This window comes from Mya arenaria, chromosome 6 (genome assembly GCF_026914265.1).
Source record: "Mya arenaria isolate MELC-2E11 chromosome 6, ASM2691426v1".
Lineage (NCBI taxonomy): Eukaryota > Metazoa > Mollusca > Bivalvia > Myida > Myidae > Mya > Mya arenaria.
The window spans coordinates 64,619,607-64,644,875 of record NC_069127.1 but is presented as its reverse complement, the minus strand read 5'-3'; the positions used below and the strand labels follow the sequence as shown (position 1 = coordinate 64,644,875).

At 33.3% G+C, this 25,269-nt stretch overlaps 1 protein-coding gene across 5 annotated transcripts in view; it reads right to left on the bottom strand.

Annotated features, from left to right (window-relative positions):
- Positions 1-25,269, bottom strand: part of LOC128238732 (blood vessel epicardial substance-like) — a 168,095-nt gene that overhangs the window by 832 nt on the left and 141,994 nt on the right. For 3 of the 5 annotated variants that reach the window (XM_052954928.1, XM_052954932.1, XM_052954931.1), the window contains 2 exons: positions 6,082-6,193; positions 980-1,253 (listed from right to left, as the gene is read on the bottom strand). In XM_052954928.1, the coding sequence (XP_052810888.1) occupies positions 980-1,253; positions 6,082-6,193 (386 nt within the window). Of the gene's footprint in view, positions 1-960; positions 1,254-6,081; positions 6,194-12,433; positions 13,327-25,269 lie in introns of those variants that run through there. The other 2 variants (XM_052954930.1, XM_052954929.1) reach the window with 2 other exon arrangements.

The following is a 25,269-nucleotide window of genomic DNA, read 5'->3' as shown; positions in this document are numbered from 1 at the left end:
ATAAGCATTTACTACATCCCTGTTGGCAACGTTTGATGTTCAAAAATTTCAAAAGATTACTGACGACCACAAGCTGACTTTCGCCAAACAAAAGAAACTACATAAAGAATCCCAGTTGTTAAAAAAAACTAACGATGCCCTTTTTAAAGGCATAATGCTAAAACCTATGAGACAATACACGAGAGACAAACCATACAACAACACAGACAGATAACATATGCAGCAAAATATATGCTTTCTATTACAACTTATGTTGGAGTTACCGCCAAAGACAATTTCTTCAATTGTTCAATATTAGTTTTTAATTAGTGACGAAAGCATTGTACAAACTGCCTGGTGTTGTCAAGTTTTATCCAACCTTGTTCTCTGTCTTGTGTTTCCATTTCGAATGTTCAATTTTAATAATGAATCAAAAATGAGTCGATGTTGTTACGAACTCTTAGACATTAACAATTACTGTGATTTCTAAAAATTGCGCGTCATTACTTTAGGAACAAGCATATTTATGAAATGTACAACACCTGTGTGTTTTACGTCAATTCTATGTTAACATGACATTCAAAGTTGAGCAAAATAAAAGTATCAAACATGTATGGAACATTCCAACACCCGGCTATACTGTAGGACTCGCACGTACCCTTGGGCATCCGCACCGGTCACAGTTATTGAAATAATCATTCACCATTGCGTGTGCAGCTTAATGTTTTATTTTAAAGTGATACTGTAATAAATATAACAGAGACAATCCCACTTGGCTTAAATTCCACTCCAATAGTATAAGGGGCATTTAATAGAGGCAAAAGTAAACACATTTCGAAGGAAGTTTCTATTAAGAAATAACCATTGTATTCAAACTACAAGCCATTTGCTAACGAGTGAAGTCAAAGAATTCGAAAAAGTCAATCAACTAACGTTGTATAATTGAAAATGAGAAAGACAGAAAAAGGAAACAACATTTACTTTGCCTATATTTGATCACCTTGAAGGCAGTTTAGTTTGGCAAGATTGGTCGTCGAGCTCGAGACAATGCTGTTTCTCACGTGAACCATAGAAGCACGTCTCGTGCTCAAATTTTGTAGGTAGTTCGGGTTCGCTGTCATTCGTTCTTGGATTTCGTATAGCTTTTGACTGATATCCTTCCCGATGATTTGGCCAAATATGTGCTCAAGTCGGGGGTCACTTGACAGGTGTTTGATAAGGCGATCTTGTGGAAATGAAAATAGCAGACAGTCTTCTGTTGCACTAATGTTGACCTGCAGAATAAATACGTACGTGATATTTCATTTGACGAAATACAAGTTCACTGCAAGCAGATGTCAAAGCGCATACATTTTTGGCAGACCTAGATCCTAAATTCCACAATTATTATAGCCAGAACTGAGACTTCCTACACTCATACGTGGTGACATTATACACACGATATCATAATGTGTCACGTGTACATCTTGAATATTTTAACTTCCGGCTAATGATTACAAGACAATGCCTTAACAACGGGACAGTGCAAGGAAAATAATTATAATAGTATAACTGAGTTTATTCATTAGTTGGAACTATTTGCATATTGTGCCTCTAACGGTTTGCTTATTTTTTTAGGATGATTTTACATTTTCCTACTTAATCACTTTGACTATTCCGGATTATTTTGCGAAATTCTTGATGATTGTGGGCACTATTGAGACATTTAAACAATTATTTCTAGATTTCCTGTAATATAGTAACGCATTAAATGTAATTTGTTTTCAATATTGCTATCAAATATTTACTCTTCAACTTGTTTAAACTTGCGGTAAACGCGTGTTCCCTTGAACTAGTGATCGACGACCGTTCCAAGGCATCCATCATTTATTGATAAAACTATGTAACTATGTATAAAGCTATTCTGATATTGATATTTGTTTATAAAAAAACTATACACATTGTCCATATTTCATTGTTGTAGATGTAAAAGAAGTAGGTGAAAATGTTATAGTCAGTAATCCAAAGACAACATTGAGTTTTGATTTTAAAACTGTACATATGGTACAAGTTCCATAGCTGTATTGTTAAAAATAAGAAAGAAAGTAAAAAGTGGTTGGGCCAGTTTGGAGACAAATTTGAACAAACTCAGTAGAGTACCACTGTATGATGTTATATACAACATATTAAGGGTCTTGGCCTAGTGGTTTCATAAGAGGAGTTTTTCAAAGATTTCCCTTTAAGTCTTTAGTAACATCGTGGCCATTTTGTCCCAAATGGCATTATTTGAACATACTAGGTTGATCACCACTGTATAATGTTACTTAAAAAATATCAAAGGTCTGTGCCTATTTGTTTCAGACAAGAATATATTTTTAGTTGTTATCATATAAGTAAAATGGACGAGACCGGTTTTGACCCCAGGGACACGATTTGACCAAACATTTTAGAGGATTAAATATCAAGGTCTTGGTTTATCGGTTTTAGACAAGAATATTTTCAAAGTTGTTCTTTTATAAGGTAAATGTTGCGGTGCCAATTTTGACCTCAGGGACACGATTTGAACAAACCGTTAAAAGATTACTTGATGATGCTTCTTACAAAATACCAAGGGTATGGCCTATCTTTAAAAAAAATATTTTGAAAGATTTCCCTATGTAAGTATATAAGATATATGTGAGCCCCGGGGTATGGCCAGTTTTGACCCAAGGAACTAATTCAATCAAACGTGATAGATGACCACGCGATAATGTTACACACCAAATATCTTAGCTCTAGGCCTCATGGATTTTTGTCAATTAGATTTTTAAAGTTTATTGTTTCATTTCGATCGCGTAGGCAACCAGAGTTCTGCACGAAATTCATTTGTGTGGAAAAATTTAAAAATGGCACCATCCAAGGAACATCCTAAAGAAGTTTTATCTAAATTAGCCAGGCGGTTGAGGAGCAGATGTCGTTTAACGGAATTGATGATGGATGAAAGACGGACGACGTATGAACGACAGACAGATGCCGGATACGATAAAAATTAAAATAAAGCTCCTGCAAATGATATCATAAGCAACAGAGAAAGGAGAATCATAGATATGCTATCAAATCGTGAAAATAATTACGATTTACAAATAACGCTTGCAAACCTTAATATGCAAAAAAATAAATCACTTATATCGATGAAATTATACGCCTAGATTCCTGCGATCTTATCATATTGATAAGTTTCATTTCCCGAACGGACATGCAGCAATTACTGTGATTGTAGGATTGCGTTATTATTTTGCCGCCATTGTGGAATGTCTTTTAATGTTTCACCGATTTTCACTTGAGCTATAATAACTCGTTCAAGACTGATTGATCCTTATCTGTACAGACAAGAAAAATCAATTGGTATCAATCAGCTTATCTTTGATATTTTCTGTTTGGTCTTTAGACTTAATCCAGGCAAACTTAGAGAAACTATTCCCAATTGAGGCAAATAAAAGAGTCATAGTTAGCGATTACGGCTGATGAAAAGGGTTTGTTCTCACAAAAATGCAAATATTAAAAACATCTACGACGTTAAAGGAATGTCATTCTCATATGCACTTTTGACGTTAGTGAATGTGTTCATGTTTAATTCTTTTGACAAACATTCATGGCAGAAAAAACCATAATATGTGTTCTGCATTTAGATCACATTAGCGTCGACGTATTTATACGAACAAATTTAGGAGCTCACATAATACTTTGTCTTGTTAGAACAATCGATGAAAGCCATTGTGTCATCATTGTAAAGAGAGGAGGGTATCGTTAATTTAAAAGTCCCTGACAGCTCATTATTCTTTATCTAATGTACGAATAGAAAAGCTGAATGAAATAGAAATGATGTGGAATGATGCAAGCAACTCTAAATTAGTGGTAACATAAATTCAATTTATAATGCTTTATTCAATGTTAGAATTCAATAGGCGAGACTAATTGAGTTTCAAACCCTGATTAACATCACTATGTTTAGATTATTTGTACTTTTCAATGTAATTACCCTTGCTTTGAACTGCAACTATGAAAGGTGAGATGCAATTTGAACTCCATTCGAACACACCAAAACGCGATTTGATTAAAGTTTAATTACGGGCAGTGAATCCAAACTATTCGAATGTATATTAAGTCACTAACTAAACATTAAACTACGAACATGGCAATTAAATAATGCGGTTTAAAAAATACCAGCAAAAGCAACCACATATCATTTTGAACAAAAAACAGCTGTTCTGATTAAACTGTGCAAAATGTTTATTAACCATACTTTTTAAAAATTGATAAATAAAAAAATGTTATTTTTTAAGATTGTCCGGGTAGCGCAAGCTCTTCTGTTCTCTCTTTTTCCCAATGCGTTTGGAGATCATTTCCTAGTCTGTTTGTATGTGAATTTGGTTGGTGATCACCTTGCCAGATAACTGGGGATTTCTCAGGGCATTCCTTTTTTTCCTCACATCACATGACCACACTCTCGAGCATCAAAGTGCAAGCGGGAATGACTTAGCATATATATTTAAACTTCGTAGAACTTTCTCCACAATCGTTCTAAAATACATACAATTTAACAATCCTTTTTTATTGTGTTTTTTTTAATATCATGCAAGAAGAAGTATCGCGGTGATGCGTCTCTTCCCTCATTACATTAACATAAAGTTGTGAGTCCTGTGGAGTTTTTCACGTTATCAACGAAAACTCGAATTTATTACATAATAGTTTCACAAAACAAACTTATAACAAGCAGTATATATAAGTGGACGCCCCCCCCCCCACAAAAAAAATTAAAAAAATAAATTAAAATTCAATGTTTTTTTACTTATGATGTAAAAAAACTGAACCGGCCAGGGTTTTCTCTACATGACCCATTTTCAATGACTACGTCATGTGTACATCTCCATACTGTTGCTGAATGGGTCTTACCTGATAAGTGGGTACATAAGTTCAACAATTGTTCCATATAGTCTTCAATATAAGCACTTTAAAATTACACTTCTATCATCTACATTGATGTATTTGAAGTTATCGGTTGCATTTAAGTTAATTGCGCACTTTCTTAAACGATTTGTCGATGAATTAAATTAAAACGAGTACGAACTCGTTGCAGTGAAAATGAATGAAAAACATGTACACATTTAATGCTCCTGGGCCTTCAGTATAATGCATAAGCCAAATTTGCCCTATATGGATGAGTTTTATTAAGCAGCAAGACGTAAACAAGCCGGAAAAATCTTGTAATTGGATGTAGGAGGCATTTCCGGACTTCCTTTTTTCAGCCAAGTCATATTTCATATCCCTCCATGGCTAACAATGAAATACTCATTTGATGCACACGACTTAAAAACCACTATGTATACCTATAAATAAAGTGAACTAAAAAAAGGAAACGCAATGGTCGATTTGTGTTTTGCAGTAACATTGCTGGTCTGTTTTTTTCTGCCAGAACCCTCAACCAGTCTAAAATGCACAAACCATTATCACGCAGTTGATATTTTATCACGCGAGACTACCGTGTCAGCATTTATAAAATATCAATAAATGCAATTTACACGCTCTGACCACTGTCGCTTGGCAACACTCACCATAAAAAAGCCATCTTCTGAATTTATTGACCTTCTAGTCCAAATCCAAGGAGTATTTATCGTATGTCTAATACATGATTTAAGACCTATAAGTGAAATGTGCTGTACTGGAGTGAAATGGATCGTTCTGTGTCTATCTAATTATATCGATTATCTCCTTGGCATGGACTGTAGAACAAGGGAATGATAATATTTATTCTTAAAAACAAATACACATTATACCAAAGCAATCCATTTTGAACGAATAACTGGAATATTACTGGACATTTTAAAATGAATTCAACCCTACTTTTATTAGTGAGATTATTTTACTTTGATGCTAACACTAATGTTTTTCAATCATACGCTGTTAGTTTTCTTTTTATGTATATATTATGTTTCAATGGCAATATGTACACCATATATACAACATGTATAAAAAAGGCTATGATTTCTATTTGCATTTTATCAGATTTACCCATAATAAACAATTATTTGAGAAGTATATTAAGTAATGGATTTGATTTTAAATTCGTCTTGAGGATGAACTGACCTTGTACTTTCCATCTCTGTATGTTTCGTTGAAATTGTCATATTCAGGGCTATCAACGAAATGGTTGGCATCAACAGAGTGTAGGTACACATCGCCGTATGAAACTTTTAACCTGAAATGATAAATGACCAAAACAACTTGAATCAAATATCAGCAATCTGAGGGCTATTGTATTTGTATAGCTCTGATTTTTCATGTTAGACTTTTCTTGACATTCATTTAAATTTATCAGAGAGTAATCACGCGGAACGTCCCTTGCCTGCCGAGAAGTATGTGTATCGTCTGATTTTATTTATTTATTTATTCATGTAAACAGTAAAACATTGTGTACCAACATATAAAGTATAAAAATAATGCACAACCATGACCTATGATCATTCACGCCGTTCCATTTGTTTTAAATCCGTTATATTTACTGAACCGAGTCATTAAGAAGTCGCCTTTTAAGTTTAACATGTGTTTTGCAAATTATAGTCTAACCGAAATGCAGGTGGCAATATTAAGCCGAATGAAAGCGCATTCATCATCAGTTTTAAAAAATATATAAAGAAACATACTTGTAGATAGTACCGTTTGGAGTATTTAATAATAAGGGTGAAAGTGGAACATTCATGTAGGAATCCTTTTTTTACCCCATGCTTTACACTAGTTAAGTTATCTTCGCTTTAGAAACATTTCCCGATTAAAGTTCTTTCGCTTAAGAATTTTATCTCAAAATCGAAATGTACGCGGAATAATGCGATTAGCCATATATTTTTTAATGAAACCTAGTCGATGAATACGTAACCAAAACTAGCAGTTTGTACCTGTTTTAATATGTTTTTCAAACTATTTTGATACCATTTATAGCCTTCAAGTATCATAGTCTAAATGAATTCTAGTCTGCCAGAGAAGGGAATAACAGGATACCGAAAGGCAGAACCGTTTCTAAAAATACCTTCCGGGATGGTTTGATGACAACATCAACGGCTTCACATAGTTTATCAAAGTGCGTCTTCATTGTTAACGTTTGTTGTGAAATGGAACAATAGCAGTTTTAGTTTTTAAACAACAAGAACGTTAGAATAAACGTCCGAAGTTACTATGTAGTTCTAATTACCGCGATGTTTGATATTGATGCGCATTTCCCTATATAATTCATTTCAAAGTGTTGAGATGTTGATGATGACTGCATTCCAGAATCAAATTACAACAAAACAAAAACAAAAACAAACATTTCGAGGTATTGACTTCAAGTGGTTTTAAATTTTAATAATTATGGTCAAGCATTTCACAAAATTGTATTCATATTTTTTTTTTATTTTAAACTGGATGTATTTCCTCAATTTCGACTAGTTTGATTAACCTGTGTAATGTTGTATTACATAATTTTAAATCAAAGAAAGAAAGTACAATGTATAAAGCTGATTTTAATACACTATTTGTAGTATCCACATACTGATTACAATTCTCAAAATTAACATATTTTATTCTATTTGCCGATGAAGTTCCTTTTTTCCATATCTTATTGTCAAATCAGAACTTATCCCATATCATGCTATTTTTTACTTAGATTTTAACGATTGTGACTTATAAATCACCAATATATTTCATTCAGAAATGTTTGTATTTCCTAAAATAAAATGTTTCGAAAACTATTGAAGATTTTTTATTTATGACAACATTTTCGGTAGGGAAATTCCGGGACAATTTTGACGGGCATTTTCCTCGGTTTAAAAACAAAACAGTGCGTTAAACATGAGGCATAAATATATAAAAAGGAATACTACAAGAGGACACAGGTGGACTTGTATAACGTCTTGTCCAGCATATGAACATGCAATCGTCTTAACACACTGAATTCAACTAGATATAAGCCTATTATCTGCTGATTCTTTAACTTTTTGACCGTCTCAATAAAATCTGAGTCTCCATCTTAGTCGTAGAATTAAAATATTCTTAGTGCGATAGTTTCATTATTTTGCTACGTATTTTATTGATTTGACTGTTTAAAATGAGCACATCGTTAAGGAAAATAAACGAATTAATGAGCTGCAGTTTTTCATTGATACGGATTAAAGATGATTATAGTTACGAGCAAAATCCTTTATCGAAACGGCCACCACGATATGTGTGTATTTGTTTCATTACAAAAGTATCACAGTTAATATGAATGGTATTCCAACTATTTTTCTAAATAGCGATACTTGTAATAAATGCAAGATTTGTTAGCCTTTGAAAGCTGTTGTCAGTCATAAACATTATGCTTACAGAAACATATGGCCATCGATCGATACAACTCTAAATACATGTCTTGAGATAAAGCAGTTTCTAAGCAACGCAAACAATGAACGACAACAAAGTTATATATTAAATGTGAAGGCAAAAATACACCCGTCTGAGTTGAATTAATGACAAACAGCTAATATGTGTTTACGGATGGAGAAACGTATATAAAAATAAATAAAATAGAACTCCCCATTAGAAAGACATTACTTGAAACATGATACATATTAATGTGTTTGATCTTCCAGGGAAACTACGATAAGTGGCCAGTTCATATTATGTTCACATTCACAAGACAAATGTCGATGCATTTCATCAAAGATGCCTTGTCTGTTTTATTGGAAATTGCGTTAAGCGTTCAAATGGGATTTTATCAATGCTGTGTTCCAGAATGGCAAAACCATTAAGTACAGTATTGTTGTTGCAACGAACTTGCAGTGATTGTTCTGTGAATCATAAAAGCTTATACATTAAATAAATAAGATTGAACGATATATATATATACAGTGATATTTATATAGTTTTGCCATTAACTCGGTGTATAGATAGTACTGTAAAGAGTGTTTAACATATATTTAAAAACGATAAAACACTGTAAGTCCTTCTTAATGAAAATTAATAAAAGAAGACCTTGAAGGCAAGTCAACGATATCGTGAAATGGGAAAAAGGTCTGTAGTACTATATGCGACGATTTGAAAGGTGTGATCGGTGTATGGAAAGTTATGAAATTGTTGTTCTGTGCTTTATGAACGGTATTCCAACTATTTTTCTAAATAGCGATACTTGTAATAAATGCAAGATTTGTTAGCCTTTGAAGGCTGTTGTCAGTCATAAACATTATGCTTACAGAAACATATGGCCATCGATCGATACAACTCTAAATACACGTCTTGAGATAAAGCAGTTTCTAAGCAACGCAAACAATGAACGACAACAAAGTTATATATTAAATGTGAAGGCAAAAATACACCCGTCTGAGTTGAATTAATGACAAACAGCTAATATGTGTTTACGGATGGAGAAACGTATATAAAAATAAATAAAATAGAACTCCCCATTAGAAAGACATTACTTGAAACATGATACATATTAATGTGTTTGATCTTCCAGGGAAACTACGATAAGTGGCCAGTTCATATTATGTTCACATTCACAAGACAAATGTCGATGCATTTCATCAAAGATGCCTTGTCTGTTTTATTAGAAATTGCGTTAAGCGTTCAAATGGGATTTTATCAATGCTGTGTTCCAGAATGGCAAAACCATTAAGTACAGTATTGTTGTTGCAACGAACTTGCAGTGATTGTTCTGTGAATCATAAAAGCTTATACATTAAATAAATAAGATTGAACGATATATATATATACAGTGATATTTATATAGTTTTGCCATTAACTCGGTGTATAGATAGTACTGTAAAGAGTGTTTAACATATATTAAAAAACGATAAAACACTGTAAGTCCTTCTTAATGAAAATTAATAAAAGAAGACCTTGAAGGCAAGTCAACGATATCGTGAAATGGGAAAAAGGTTTGTAGTACTATATGCGACGATTTGAAAGGCGTGATCGGTGTATGGAAAGTTATGAAATTGTTGTTCTGTGCTTTACACAACAAACAAAAAATAAAAAGATTGAAACACAGTCAGAACAATTGACTTCCATGATCTCGTCGTATTTGCACACATGCTTTAAGCTTAACGATGCCAGCTCAACAAAAGAACATTACTTTCAACATTGAGTAATGGACTGGCTTTGCTAACACAATTTGATATTTAATAAAATGTCAAGCTGGATCTATAAACAACAGTCTACTTGGAATGAGCTGTCTGCATGCAGCGTCAAAACCTTCATTTTAGGGAAACAAGGTAGAGCTGTTTCGACAAACGACATTCGACATTGAATACTGAGCTAAGTCGACAAAGAAAATTTGATATTAAGAAAATTAATGTACAGTTGGATCGACAAAGAACATAATTGAAGCGTACCCTTTTCATTATCTATACAGCACATGAAAAACTACAGCTGGAGAAAGATTGAACTGATCTTCCGCACTTATACTCGCCGTCACACTGTTACCAGCTGTCGTCATTTGAGGAACACGTGGTTTACTGATTTCGCTAGAGAATGTCCGTATCACCCATGTGTTTTGTTAAAAACGTGCAGAAATGATGTTATCTTATATATCTTTTTTATGTTTAAAAGACGATAAACGTATATATATTCTGGAATAAGGTCATCGCGAAGTTGTTCCTGCTTCCCAAAAAACATTGAAATTCAAACATTGAACAGTCAAATGATGTATTATTAACTGACTTTCAAATTGATAGTAAATTTCGGGCTAGCTCAACAAACACCATTCGCCGATCTGAAAATAACGGTCGAGCTGGCGTGACAAACAGCATTCAACATTGAATGTCAGGCTTGCCTGACAGACGACATTTGATATTTGCGAAACGCGCATGGCACGAACCATCGGAGTGCGAGACAACCAATTTAGCGTAGATATCGATGTCAGGGGGCACTTGTATCATACTGAATTTCTCTGGTTGTGAGTGCCCTTTTTTATTTATGGTTATTTTTCATATTATGAAATTCTGAGTTTCCGTGACACATTTATTTTAAGAAAATCATCCAACAACAACACTAAATTCGTGTGCATCTTAATATATTGAATTGCGACTAGAGAACTATGGGGTGCACGAGAATCAATTACTAGTTATGTAGTACATGTATGGACGTTAATCGTTATTTGTGTAGAACGTGAACAGCACATGCATACAAATCTCATGAGGACAGTTCCCGTACGATATTTGTCCATTTCGTAACATTCAATGAGACATCTTGTGCAATTGCATCAAATGTATATTGCATTTAAGATGAAGGACAAGCAGTAAAACCAAAAGAGTTAAACAACTTTCGTTTTAAATATTGATTAATGACCTGAACATATAATGGAGTAGTAGCAACGACTAAAGATGCGGCAACAATGGGTATTAGAGCAATAGTACACTGCCACCTCAGTTAAACTATCATATATGAGCAACTAACAGCAACAATATAGGTATTAATGCCGAGTATTAACAGTGAGGATGAGGATGTTACAATGATAACAGGAGCATAAAGAACCGTCAAGGGGGAAAAACCACACCTGAATGGTAAATATAAGGACGTAGTGGTTAAGCAATGTGACATTATTTAAATAACTTCGTGGTAAGCAGGTATAACGGCCAAGGAACTATAAAAGACTGAAACGAACGGGACTGGTTATAACGGTCATGGAAGATAAAGTGAGGCCGATAAAGCTCACATAATGTCGATTTGAGAGTAACAATGGAAACAGGACTGGAAACAACGGTGATAGAAGGGGTAAAATGGCGACTGAAATGGAAACAACGGTGATAGGATAGATAACGACGTTCATGGGAGGAGTAGCAGTAAAGGCAGGGGTGTAAACAACTTTGATTAACGGAGTTACAGCAGAAACGGTAGTGTACGCACCGGAACGGTGACGGGAGGGGTAACAACGGCCGCAATGATGTAATAAACGTCGATCAATAAGTAAACAAGGACGAGTAAATGAGAAACAGGTTACATATACATCTTACATCACAACAAATATTTCTTTTAAAAAGGATGTCCATCATTATTGTAGAGTTTTTGGTATATATTGTCATACCATTTAATGGATAATTAACATAATATATACACTTTTATTAGTTCAAAATTTGCATATTTCAATCTTACTCATATAACATCATAAACATACAATCTTTAGACTTCTTTTATGCAAATCCAGTGATATGGCTTCTTTCAAATCGAGAAGAAATATGAAAAAAATATTTCTTTCGCCATTCACTATCATAATGAGCCGTTTGTACGCACTGCCAAATATGTTTTGCAACCAACGAATAATGCTCTGTACAGTTTAAATCAGAAAAACATTTGATTAAAATGTGGTATTTGATGATGTCGATGTTGCCACCATGTTTTCAATACTACCGTAACTATTATTTGAAGCAGTTTAGTTTTTTAGCATTTTTTAAAGGAAAGCAACATAAGAGTAGTCATAAATGACATTACCTACCTGCCTTTAAGCAATATAGAAAGTTTATGGCCGGTCAAGGTGTGCTCCTGCCGAGCATAAAATGATCCCTTTCCTAGAAGATGCATTGTTCCCAAATCTGCAAGTCCTTTAAATTGTTTTCTTGTCACTTTCAAAGGCTTATATGTATGTAAATAAACGTCTTCTAATGATTTTGAAAACTTATGTGGTATGTATACGTATGTTAAATATACAATATGCGCCGAGTTCATTGCTAAACTCACAGATGACCAAATAACGACATCGAATAAACACACGAAAACTGAAGCCCAGATAAGAGTCAGGACATATCCAAAATTGAGCATAATTCGCAGAAACAGACTGTGGTATTTAAATGTACATGGCGAAAGAATTGACATGAGCACACACAATTTTGCAAGCTGGAAAACAGCATGTTGGGCATCCGTCCAGTCTTCACAATATTTACCCGGCGCTAGAATTGACGTCACGTTATCGTACGTTGCATTCGCCAAACTCCTATTTTCGTCATGACCGTTCCGGGTAAGCACCACTTTTGACAATTCCGAAAATATCCCCAGAGCCCCTTTTTTGATTGTGGCATTGACGTTTGTAATATTAGACATTTTGTATAGCTCTGAAATCGTATCCGCTGTCATGGAATTAATCGTAACAAGAAGCTATGCATGATCTCAGTTTCGTTAATGAACACACTTCTATTACGAAATTAATGCTCCATCTATAATCACATTTATAACAAATATTCGATGCTGATTTTAATATATCCGTATGCATTGCTGCAGAAATAACTATTGAAGAAACCAGTAAGCACTAACTTATAGCACACATAAGCTTTTCATTCAATACTGGCTTGATTATCAATAACATCTCCAATGTACTTATATCATCGTACAGTATGAAAGGCAAACAAACGTAGACTGAAAGCTGGCTGTTTATGCCTTTGAATATTATCCGATACAAACTTCAGCGGGAACGGTATTCCATTAACTTGCCTTGTATTAACCATTAGACAGACAGCTCAGAACGAGCAACAGGTTTATTATGCAATTTTATAGTTTTGAGATTAAAAATCTCAGACAGGTTTCGTGACGTGAACAATAGAAGCCCTTTTATGTTATGCCATTTCGAAGCATGTACAATACCATCATGCAAATGATTTATTTTAATGCACCTCGGGGTCTGTTCTAGTGTTTATTGCAATGTATTCCATATGTACATTATGGGTAGGTGTCATGCAAGACGAAAATATAATTCCCCAAAAGCCTTCTCTGTCAAGAAAACATCTTTGAGCAATGTTACTTTTATTGTTATGTCTTCAAAAAATACTATTCCACGCTTTCTTTAACTGCAACGACTATAACTCCATATTTTTTTTTATTAGTTTTATCATATAATTATAAAGTTTAAGTGATATATATTGATGTATGAACCCCACTGACTAGAACTTAAAGGGCTAACCAAACACTGATATTCAACATAGGACCTGGCTCAATACGTCACTGATTGCTTCATATGTTTTATTAAACAAATGTATAAAAAGTGAATCGTACTCGAGAGTTTAGTTTTTAAGCTTATGTTAACAAAATATGCAAAAAAAATAAACTATATTCGCGATCGGATAGTTTCACGTTTCTGGATAATGTTGTGAATGTATGTTTTAAAAATGGAAAACAAATCTGCTACCCTTCTGGTAAACATATGTGACACGTGTGCGCAGAACCTTCAAATGCCCATTTTCCGGCGAATCCATGACAGACACTTTTAGACTAAATTTTGACTTCACCGTTGCCACAGCAACATTGGTTCGAATCATTATTTCAACCGGCAACCGCAAACATATACGTCGAGGGATGTCACAAAGAAATACTATTTCCTTCTTGTTGACTCAGTTCTTGTTAATGTTGGAACTGACCGATTTTGTCACATGTGGAGCCTCTTCTTTTATGATTACAAATATAATGCTGAAAGACCAATAACCTGGAAACTGCACTTAAATGTGATTGTGAAGCGCTAACAGAAGCTTACTAGACTGTCAAGAGAGTAGTAAAGGAATGCCAAATTTAGCCGGTAAGAAATGGTTGTTACACGCGTATTTAAAGAAATAAATTGTCTTACGTTAAATTCAATTGTGATGTTATTTCTTTTCTAATCGTCACTACGCGTAAGCTTACGAAGCCAGAAACTACCGCAAAGCAAAGAACCGCGTTTCAAAGCCTATGTATCTTATGTTATATGTGCGGCGCATTTGCATTTTAGATGAATTTTGCGAGGTTTGAGAACCCCCTTTGTGCAATTTTCAATACCGTAACATCAACGAGTTGTTCTGATTGGTCTCAAGGGATCAGACGATACAAAACTAAGCACATTTCACAACACGCTAGCTGTATTAAGCACATTTCACAACACGCTAGCTGTATTGATACATTAATTTTACTCTGGACACGTGACCTAACAGAAGCACAACATTTGATTGAAATATGGAAAAGCACACACTTCTGATCTAAATAAGAAACGTTTGCGATTGGCACAAAAATGATTGTGGTAAATAATATGTCACTCAATTAAACAAGCAAAAATCAGTGACGATGACGATGTTCAAAACTGCCGAATTTATACTACGTTTAATGATCCTAGTATCGTTTTTTGTCATCGTTGTAGTTGGAATATCCCGGGATTGAGTGTAAACATTATAATTAAATGTTTTAAAATTGCGTTTCATCGATGTATGAAAACATCTTCAGTCCACGGATAGTCGATGAAACTAACCGTACACTGACCAAATGGTTTCATACACCGATATACCGTATTACTTAAGCATTTAATCCTATCAGTACCTTCACTTAAAACACTTATCAAACAACACGCACTAGCTTAAAGTAGTAAATGAGTTTTAGAACCGCAACTAATTATGTAGATTGAATCAAATGGTTCTGTATTTATATGTACAACGAATGTCATCAAGGTATGTCAAATATTTAAAATTGGAAAGTAGTTTTACATTCTGAAAATCAATATCATGAGAGGAAATAGTATTAAGAGTGCTTTAAGACACAAATCAATATTATCTGAAAGAGGATATTCTATATCTATTAAACGCTAGAAATTGTTCTTATCCGGTTAACAGATTGCAATGAAGCTGTATCATTTCGTGTTTAGTCTCAAGTATGTGGACGATAGTTTTGCCAGAGATTCTTGAAGCAGAACAAATAACAGTAAACTTTTCAGAAAAGAAGTATACGATTCATTACAAATGCAGGGAATCCATCTGAGCATTGATCGTGTATTTGTTCTCTTACCTATTGATTTTGTGTTGTGTAGTGTGTGAAAGATGCTAGAAATGCAAGTTTGATAATGCTATTTGTCCTTCTAAATATTTTCAATTCCCAATGTTCTGTGATTCTTTAGACATATTCTCCAAGATAACATTCAAACTGCATAACTACTGTATCATTAAATGCTTACTGTATGCTGTTGAATTGCAAAAGGATCTTTTGTTTTTTTGGGTCTGGACATTTTTTACAAAATGAAAGTTAAGCCATTATTTCAACTTATTGGAGCTTAGTTTGTATACATTTTTATTAATTATGTTTAAACGTTGTCATCTTTATAATATATGTTTGTTCTTTTCAAGTCTGCATTATTAATAAACCAAAACACAAAAGTGTTATTTTTTTCATATAAAATAGAAACCCATTAAGGTAAATGTAAGGCAATATCTCCAATATTACATACGAAAACTCCAATATTGCATACGAAAACCCCAATATATAAAAGTGTGTTAATCATTTATCATCATTAAGTGGATATATGTCGAAACCAAAACAGAGACGATCATTTTCATTATATGGAAAATATAAATTCGTAACAAGGCGTCATCTTTTGAAATTCAGACCTGTAATACCTGTTTGTTTCGGTTTTGTTTAATATAATTTTCATAACTCACAACCTTTCGATATATATATATATATATATATATATATATATTAAAATGCTTGTTAAACATGTTGCCAGAGAAAATGCAAGGCCCATGAAATTGACTAAGGTTTGGTTTTGCGTGACGGAAAGAAATCAACAATTCAGCATTGGTGCTCGCTTCGCTGCGCTCCTGTCATAATTGTATTATTACTATGATTATTTAACTTGTGTTTACCGTACTTTAAATGAACGATTGTTGACGTTTTTCCTGTATAGTTCAATCAATTATTGCTATGTAGATGCTTCTCAGTGATATTTTGAATACAATTTGGTACGCTATATTTCTGAGTGATTCGAGAAAATAGAATATCCCTAAAGACGTTGCTATGTGCGATACGGAAGCCACTGCTGTTCCTTAATATTTTTTAATCAAAACGAGACTTCATATGCTCATAAGTCGTATGTATGAATTCCTTCTCAATTACGCGGAATGTATTTACAGTATGGAATAATATAAAATAAGTTAGAATTACATATTGCCTTTATAAAGGTTTTTTTTTATGATCTTGTTCTAACAGTAATGAGGTGAACCGGAGTAAATAATCAATCCAAACCTCATTAACTCTTCCTTAACCTACACAATACCAGATATTCTAAGCTGTTTCTTAGCAACATTTTAAACCGCTACATAGTAACATCTTCATATTACCAACAATACGGGGAAACTTGAGACGGAAAAAATGAAACATCAGTTTATGATATTGTAGAAGCCTGCAAAATACTATTATTTTCCTTTTAATGCAATATAAGCACTTAGTATAAATTCTGCTGTATTAATATTGCAACAATTGTGCTAGCTATTCCGTGTAATGGATTCTCGTTCATGTAACTCCAAATGAGGATCATTCTGTTCGTATTTTGGTCTAGTCTTGAATAATTTATATCGATTATCTTGCCATTGTATTATTTTGTAGGTGAAGTTTTTTTTTTGATAAATACCAAATTCTTAGAACGGTTATAAATACACATATGAAATTATATGAGTCAAGACTGTTTCTCACTTAGAGTAGATATACCTAAACAATAATATATTTAAAACTACATATTTTGTGGTTTGACGAGTCACATTCAATTCCATTCAATCGAAAAAGAGGATTGATTTTAGAGACTGTCATCCCTTTATTCTTTTTATATTCCCAACAATTATCATTATTACCTCTTGTTATCGTTTAAGTGTTTGCTTTGGTAACGTACTCAGTGTTGAATAAATCTTTAAGCGTTTCTTCCGATGGAGTTGAAAATACATAACGGAGTCTATATCTGGTCTGTTTTGCCGAGGTAGTTTGTATACTTGAATAATTACATAAATGTTTGTCTATTTTGTCGAGATCCTGCGCATAAAAACAACACATCTATTTTGCCGACCGAATCACTCGTATATGGCATCAATAGCTACAAATGCGAGATCTGATCAATGAAATGTCTAGCCTTGTCGTAAGGAATGTGTTAATTGTGTTCTTGATAAACACCATGTAACGTAATTACTACCAATCTCGATAGGAGAAAGGCAAGACGTCGGTTTCAAAGAGAATTCATACACTGTATACAAACTATGTTAGTTATAGTTGAGTCTCTTTTCATGACGTACGGAATTAGCTTACCGCCAGTTATTTCACCGTACCAATATAAGAACACGTTATTGGCAACTTACCCTTAGGATATAATAAGTATCATTGTCTTCTTATATGTATCTATACACTCGAATATTGGCCTGTTATAAACCATTTAGTTTTACCTTTAGTAGTTTTATTTAATTGATACAGTGTTTATTTAGAATACACAAACCCTTTAGCAGTTCAAACGGAAACAGAAGCGAACCAATAATTAAGTTTCAATATTATTGTTCTAATGTCTACTGGACCTAAATAATTATGATTAAGGTAATAACTTCACTGTGTCCATTTAATTTAGTAATTTCTTCATTTCAGTTATTTACTTTCCGAAGTACATATATGCAATTGTTTAATGTGACATTGCGTTTATTACATCAATATGTGTTTCTGCAGTTAATGACAATTAATATTTATCCATGAGCTGAAACAGTGCATCTAAATACACACAATGCAAATTCAAAGAAGTGCCAATTGAAATATTGTGTTTAATGGGCTTAATCTTATCTCCTCCATTTGTTTAATAATTTACACGCTAATATACGCATACAAGGAGTACAATTACATGAACCGAAAACAATGGTTATGGCGCACGTTCAGAATCATATGCTAGATAAAGATAAAACGGTTTGCTGATAAGAATTTGAGGCAATGTTTCTTAATCGCTAAATACCTCTAGAAAAGGGCAACTCGTAGTTTGCTCCTTCTTAGTTATTTCCAAGCTTTGCCATATACATTTATCACCAGTACACAAATGATTTGTACCATTGAAGGTGATTATTAACTTGTCTTAAAAAATGTCGACATACGCTGAACATTCATATTCCGATTCAAAGGGATTGTTACCGTGGGAGTTGTGGATCACCTTGATGTGAAATATGAGATTCAATTTTTTTGTCAATTGAATCAGAAGTATAATAAAAAATTCACAAGAAATAAAAAAGAAGAAGCTGAAAAGAGACTCTGAACCAACATATCTACCATATGTATTAAAGGTGCACTCTTACTACCAAATGAGATTTACCAAAATTAAAACATTTGTGTCAATATACCATAAAGGAATGAATACATGTCGAAAACAATGGTTCTTATGTAGAATACCGCGTTTAATTTGAAAGAAAATAGCACAAAACACGATAGTTCCTTATAAGACGATAGTAGATCATAGTAAATCTTTTAGCATTCACCAATCATTTGATATTTTTTTGCGTTTTCAGCTATTAAATACACGGTTACAAACTTGTTAACAGCAGTTAATAGTTTCCATAAATGCATTATTTAGTGAGTAGTTAAAGGTTCATCACTCAAAATTTATGTTTGTTATACTTGTGCATGTATTGATTTTGAATAAGAGTGTCACTTAAACAGATTTTGGCATATGTTTTAAAAGCTTATAATAAAACTTCCTGTTTTAGAATTGTTAAACAAAATTATAGTATCTTTCTTGCAAAAATGTTCCATACTTCTACTATCTGCCGTTAAGCAACATAGAAAGTTTATGGCCAGTTGGAGTATGATCATGCCGAGCGTAAAATAATCCATTACCTAGAAGATACATTGTTCCGAGGTTTTCAATTCCTTTTAATTGTACTAAAATCACAGATGTCCAAATAAGCATATCCTTAAACACACATGCACTGCGGCAAAGACAAGGGTCAGGACATAAAATTATCCAATTCAGCATTATTCGCAGAAAGAGACTGTGTAATATAAATGTACCTGGTGAAAGAAAGGATATAAGGAAACACAATTTTGCGAGCTCCAGATGAGCATATTATTTGACGCGTAAGAAATTATCCCTAAAGCCACTATTTTGATTATGGCTTTGACATTTAAAATAGTCGACATTTTTTCTCTTTATTGATATCCGTTGTCATGGTATTTATCGTACTAAGAAGCCAGCCATGAATTCCTGATCGTTTAGGAACACTAGTCGATAACGAAAGTATACTTGATTAGTGTAAATCATTATATGCTCAATTATTCATATCTGTATGCATCGTTCAAAGAACGATTGAAGAAAACTGTTAGCATTATTTTTCCATTCCAAATCAGTTTTATTATGAATGACGTATCAAATGTTCTTATTCCATTTTACAATACGAAAGGCAATATCTACGTAGACTGAACGCTGGTAGTTTATGCCCCGAAATACTTTTCGATACAACTCTCGCCTAAACACGGTGTAATCAATTCTGACTTCCATTAACTTCCCTGGTTATAAAAAAACAGACAAACATCTAAGTGCAAGTAACAGGTTTATTATATAATTTTGCAGATTGGAGATTGAAAATATCAGACAGCCTTCGTGACGTGACAAATAATAAAGGTCTGATATGATATTTTGGGATTGTTAATACCATCATGCGAATGATTTATACAAATGCATCTGAGTGTCTGATATTATTATATATACAATTTGCAAGACATGAAAAGTAGCATTCAAGACCGGAATATAATTCCTTAAAAGTGACATAGCGATCGTGAAAAATAGAATAACGTTTACGTCGGCGCAATATGGGAGGGTCGACAGTGCTTTTCTTATAGCTTATGTAAATTCAAATGAGAATGCTTTGTTCATTTTTACGGTAAAATTCTTACACTTGATTTTACACCTGTACATTAATGACAAAATACGTTTTTGAGAAAGCTCTTATAACATTGGTGGAATTCCGAAAAAAGATATTGATCTATAATTCAAATATTTCATTAAGTTTCTAAGCTACTATCGCGCAGGTAAAATCTTAAATCCACATAGTACAGACAAATGAATATGTAAGTTTTTTTTCAAACCATTATCTCGACTGGGCTCTTATGTTATGACAAACAAAATTGTCCAGACAAATCATATTTTGCATACGTAGTAATATGAACTAAGGCGCTGCCTCTACGGGCTTAAAGTGTTATTGCCGGACACTTTAAGTTTACTTAATGACTAAGTGAAACATACTAGGAGTTTTTTTGTATATGTTAATAAAACTTTTAAATAAGCAGTTCTGTTGCTGTTAGCAATATATTTAGTGTATACGCAACAATCTTCAATAACAGTGTATACATTATATATAATGCATTATTTTATATTTTATATGAAGTTTATTCTTCTTAATTAACTTAAATAAATCTACTGTGCATTTGATATCAATTACACAAACGCATTTGAGGAATATGTTACAAACAGGACATAAATCAAAACAAGAGCTGTCACAGAGACAGCGCGCTCGACTATTCCGCCGCTTTTCGGTGTATGGACTGAAAAGTTTTAGCGAAACATGCATTGATCACTGTTATATGATCTTAATGCAATACATGACGTGCTGAGATATTTACATAAATTGAATTGGAAAATATTTGAGGTGGTACGCAAACCTTGATAGAGTTACCTCCTCATGTGTACAGGTTGGGGGCATGATGGTTAATAAGTGTACAAAGGTTCAAAGCCAGATGTCAATGGACTTTGAAAATATTTGAGGTGGTACGCAAACTTTAACATAAGTGGTAATGCTGACGCTGACACTTGGGTGACTAGGATAGCTCTCCTTATTCTTCGAATCGTCAAGCTAAAAAAGATACAACCCACCCCGGCCAAAAAAATTGCAAAATGTTAATTATGAACAAACGTGTTGTTTAGATTTTAAGGGCAAATACAATTCTGCTTTAATTACAGAATTATCTAAACGATGCTTTCAATAAACTTTAAAATAATTTGTGTTTGCAATGACAAATCTGACAAACATCATGTCTAATGATCAAAATTAATTAAATTTCAATTAATAAATATTGTAAACAGATTTGCTAAAATCAGGTATAACCCAAAAGAACCAGTGACAGTTAAATATGCAGCAACACATGTATTTTTTACAGATCACCAACAGTGACCTTTTTGTCTTGCTTTTTGACAAAAAGGTTTTGTTTTTTTTACATCTGGTGGAAAATAAAATTGTATGAATAAATTAATGTTAAAATTTTCTAACTTCTAAAGGACCAATATGTTATGACCTCTTATGAGGTTTATTCTAAATGAAGCATGAAAATAGTCAAAACCAATTGTTCATATCATGGGACTTTCAAGACCCAGTATATTAAAGTTTACACTTATCAAGGTGTAATTACAAACAAATGACTTCTAACCCTCACATAATGTTTAACCCACAGGGTGATCATAAAAGAAATGATAAATTGCAATTACAATCAACATTCAACAGAGCTGAAAATATATTCTAAATTTAGCACCTATATAGAATATACAATAAAAGTAATCAAGTCAGTGATATTGTTGGAACACACCCAAATAAGAACTCAGTGAAAAACTGTCAGCTGAGCTCACTAAGCACTATTTCATATATTTTTTTATATTTGTTGAGTGTACCAGCCAAAATACAAGACCACATTTCAGTTCCAAAACCATTTATATATGAAAATAATTGAAACAATTAAAATGATTTTATTATATAATTTATACAGAATGACATCATGAGGCTATTAAACTATTCACATATGTTAATATGCACAAATTAAGGCTACAGTTATCTACTATTAATTTATATAAATTTATCTGAAAAAATGCTTGCAATATGTACAGTGTCAAATTTTGTTGATAAAATTCAGTGTTCTCAAAAGCACAATCAATGTTTTCTGTACTGACAGCTGGATCTTAAATGTTTAACATATATATATATCAGTTCAACAACATACAGTGATCTTGGATTCATTGTCAGTTAAAACACCATAACTACTATACACCGAACTGATTTCTTCTTGAAAAAATCATGAGTAAAAGAAACCGAACAAACCAGCAAAAACTGAAAGTATCTGGTTTTAAATGCTAAATATGGCACAAAATTAACAGAACAGAGTTTTGCAATTGTCTATACGTTGCTCAATTATTACATATTTGCTGTAAATGTCACATTTTGTATTATTTACACACAAACAAGTTTGACAGGGGTGACTAACATCTGCATTCTCTTGAAATATGGGATTCTGTGCTGCATCCAGTTTCAAATTGTTTGACCACTTCAAGCTGCTGGCACATCAGAATCTGCAAATAACATAAATGCAATGGTTTTAACAGAATAAAAGTACAAACTACTACTGTGAAGGTAAACCAGTTAACAATCATTTGAGGCATACACAATTCTTTATGTAGTCATAAATTTGATATAGTCACATATGGTGATAATTAAAGAAGTCCAACTTCAACACAAATTATTTATTTATGAAACAACGTTTCGGCCATTCAGCCTTCATCAGGTTTTATGTATATAATGAACAGGAAATGACGTCAACATCAAATGACGTCAACGTTGATAACGTTGATATAGTCACATAATGATAGTCATAGTGTAATTTGACGGATTCAAAGATCAAGACAAAATATATGAAATATATTATGTTTGAATATTTTGCAATGAGTATTAAACAACTCCAAGGTAATTGACTACAAAGAAGCATTTTGGAGGAGACAGAAATGCACTTGCTTAGAATCTCTTCTTACTTGAAGACATTTTCCATTCTCTGGAGGTGGTATGGAATTCCAGAACTATCTTGAACAGGATTTTTTGTCCATAAAGGTCCTCTCGAGCTTCAGCAACCAGGTGGCTTAAAAAAAGAACCAATACATTTGTATTTTTACAGAATGTTGAAATGTATTAAGAAGTACTGATGGATAAGTCAAAAACCTGAAATTTATAAAAAAAGCAAACAAAATAGTTTCACAAAATTGACAAACACGCAGAGGTTGTTGTTTCATTAGAAAAAGATATAATTTCATGGCCGTGACCGGAAATAGTTTACAACCAGCATGGAACAATTTTATTTAGGAATGAAACAAACAGAAAAGATAAACTTAAAAGATTCAAACCGCTACTGTTTGGATACATTTTCATAAAGTGATTGTGAAATACTAATAAATTACCGCATGATGTCTACTCCAATTTAAGTTCGGCTGGCTGGTCTGTCATCATCCCAATCTCCAACCTGTTACAAACAATAACAAATTAATAATAAGTTATAAAGGAATTGGATTACTAAAAAATGTCCACTATACCTGGTTGATGTAATTACTAAAAATCGTATTTTCATAAGGACACTCACTAAAGGCTTCAAGTTGGGTTGGTAAAGCTGGCAGTTATGCACCAGTCCATTGTACCCCCCCCCCCCCAGGTCCGGGAATAGCAGGGACTTTGACTTCCGGTAAAGCCAACCCCGGCTAAAATCTCTGCCCTGCGTGGAAAAACAAATAGTAAAATCCCTGCCAAATGCCCCCGCACCCCAGGGACTCTTGGTAGGCCCATTACCCGCTATATTTTGCGCAAAGACAAAACCACCGCATTCATCCGGCACTGTGCAGTCAACTATTTGGAAAGCCAACCTATAAATGACAACTTTATTTTATGGACTATTGTCATTGTAATTTGCTAAAATATTGTAATGATTCATGTACACTGAACTCCTTCTCATTGTGCTGTACCATATAAAGTTTTATTACATTCCATCCGGTAGATTTCAAGTTATGCCCTGGACAAGAAAAAAGTAACAAAGGCCAATAACTCTGTAATCGGCTGAAATAGAATTGCGGTTCCTATACACTGCACTTCCTCTTATTATGATCTATCACTGTATGAAGTTTTATTAAATTCCATCCAATAGTTTTCAAGTTATGCTCCGGACAAGAAAAAGTAACAAAGGGCAGTAACTCTGTAATTAGCTGAAATAGAATTGAGGTTCTTGTACACTGCACTTCCTCTCATTATGATCTATCAATGTATGAAGCTTTATTAAATTCCATTCAATAGTTTTCAAGTTATGCTCGGGACACGTAAAAAGTATTAAAGGCCATAACTCTGTAATTAGCTAACATCGAGTTATGGTTCTTGTGCACTGCACTACCCCTCATTGTGCTTTAGAATTGTATAAAGTTTCAATAAATTCCATATATAGTAGTTTGCAAGTTAATGTCTAGAAAAAAAATTGTCAGCAAAAAACAAATAAAGGGCAATAACTCAGTAATTAGCTAAAGTAGAGTTATGGTTCTTGAACACTGCACTTCCTCTCATTGTGCTTCACCATTGTATGAAGTTCCAATGAATTCCATCCAGTACTTTTCAAGTTATACTCCAGATAAAAAGGAACAAAGGGCAATAACTCAGTAATAAGCAAGAATAGAGTTATGGTTATTGTACATAGCGCTTCCTCTCATTATGCTCTACCATTGTATGCAGTTCAATCCAATTCTATCCAGTAGTTTTTAAGTTA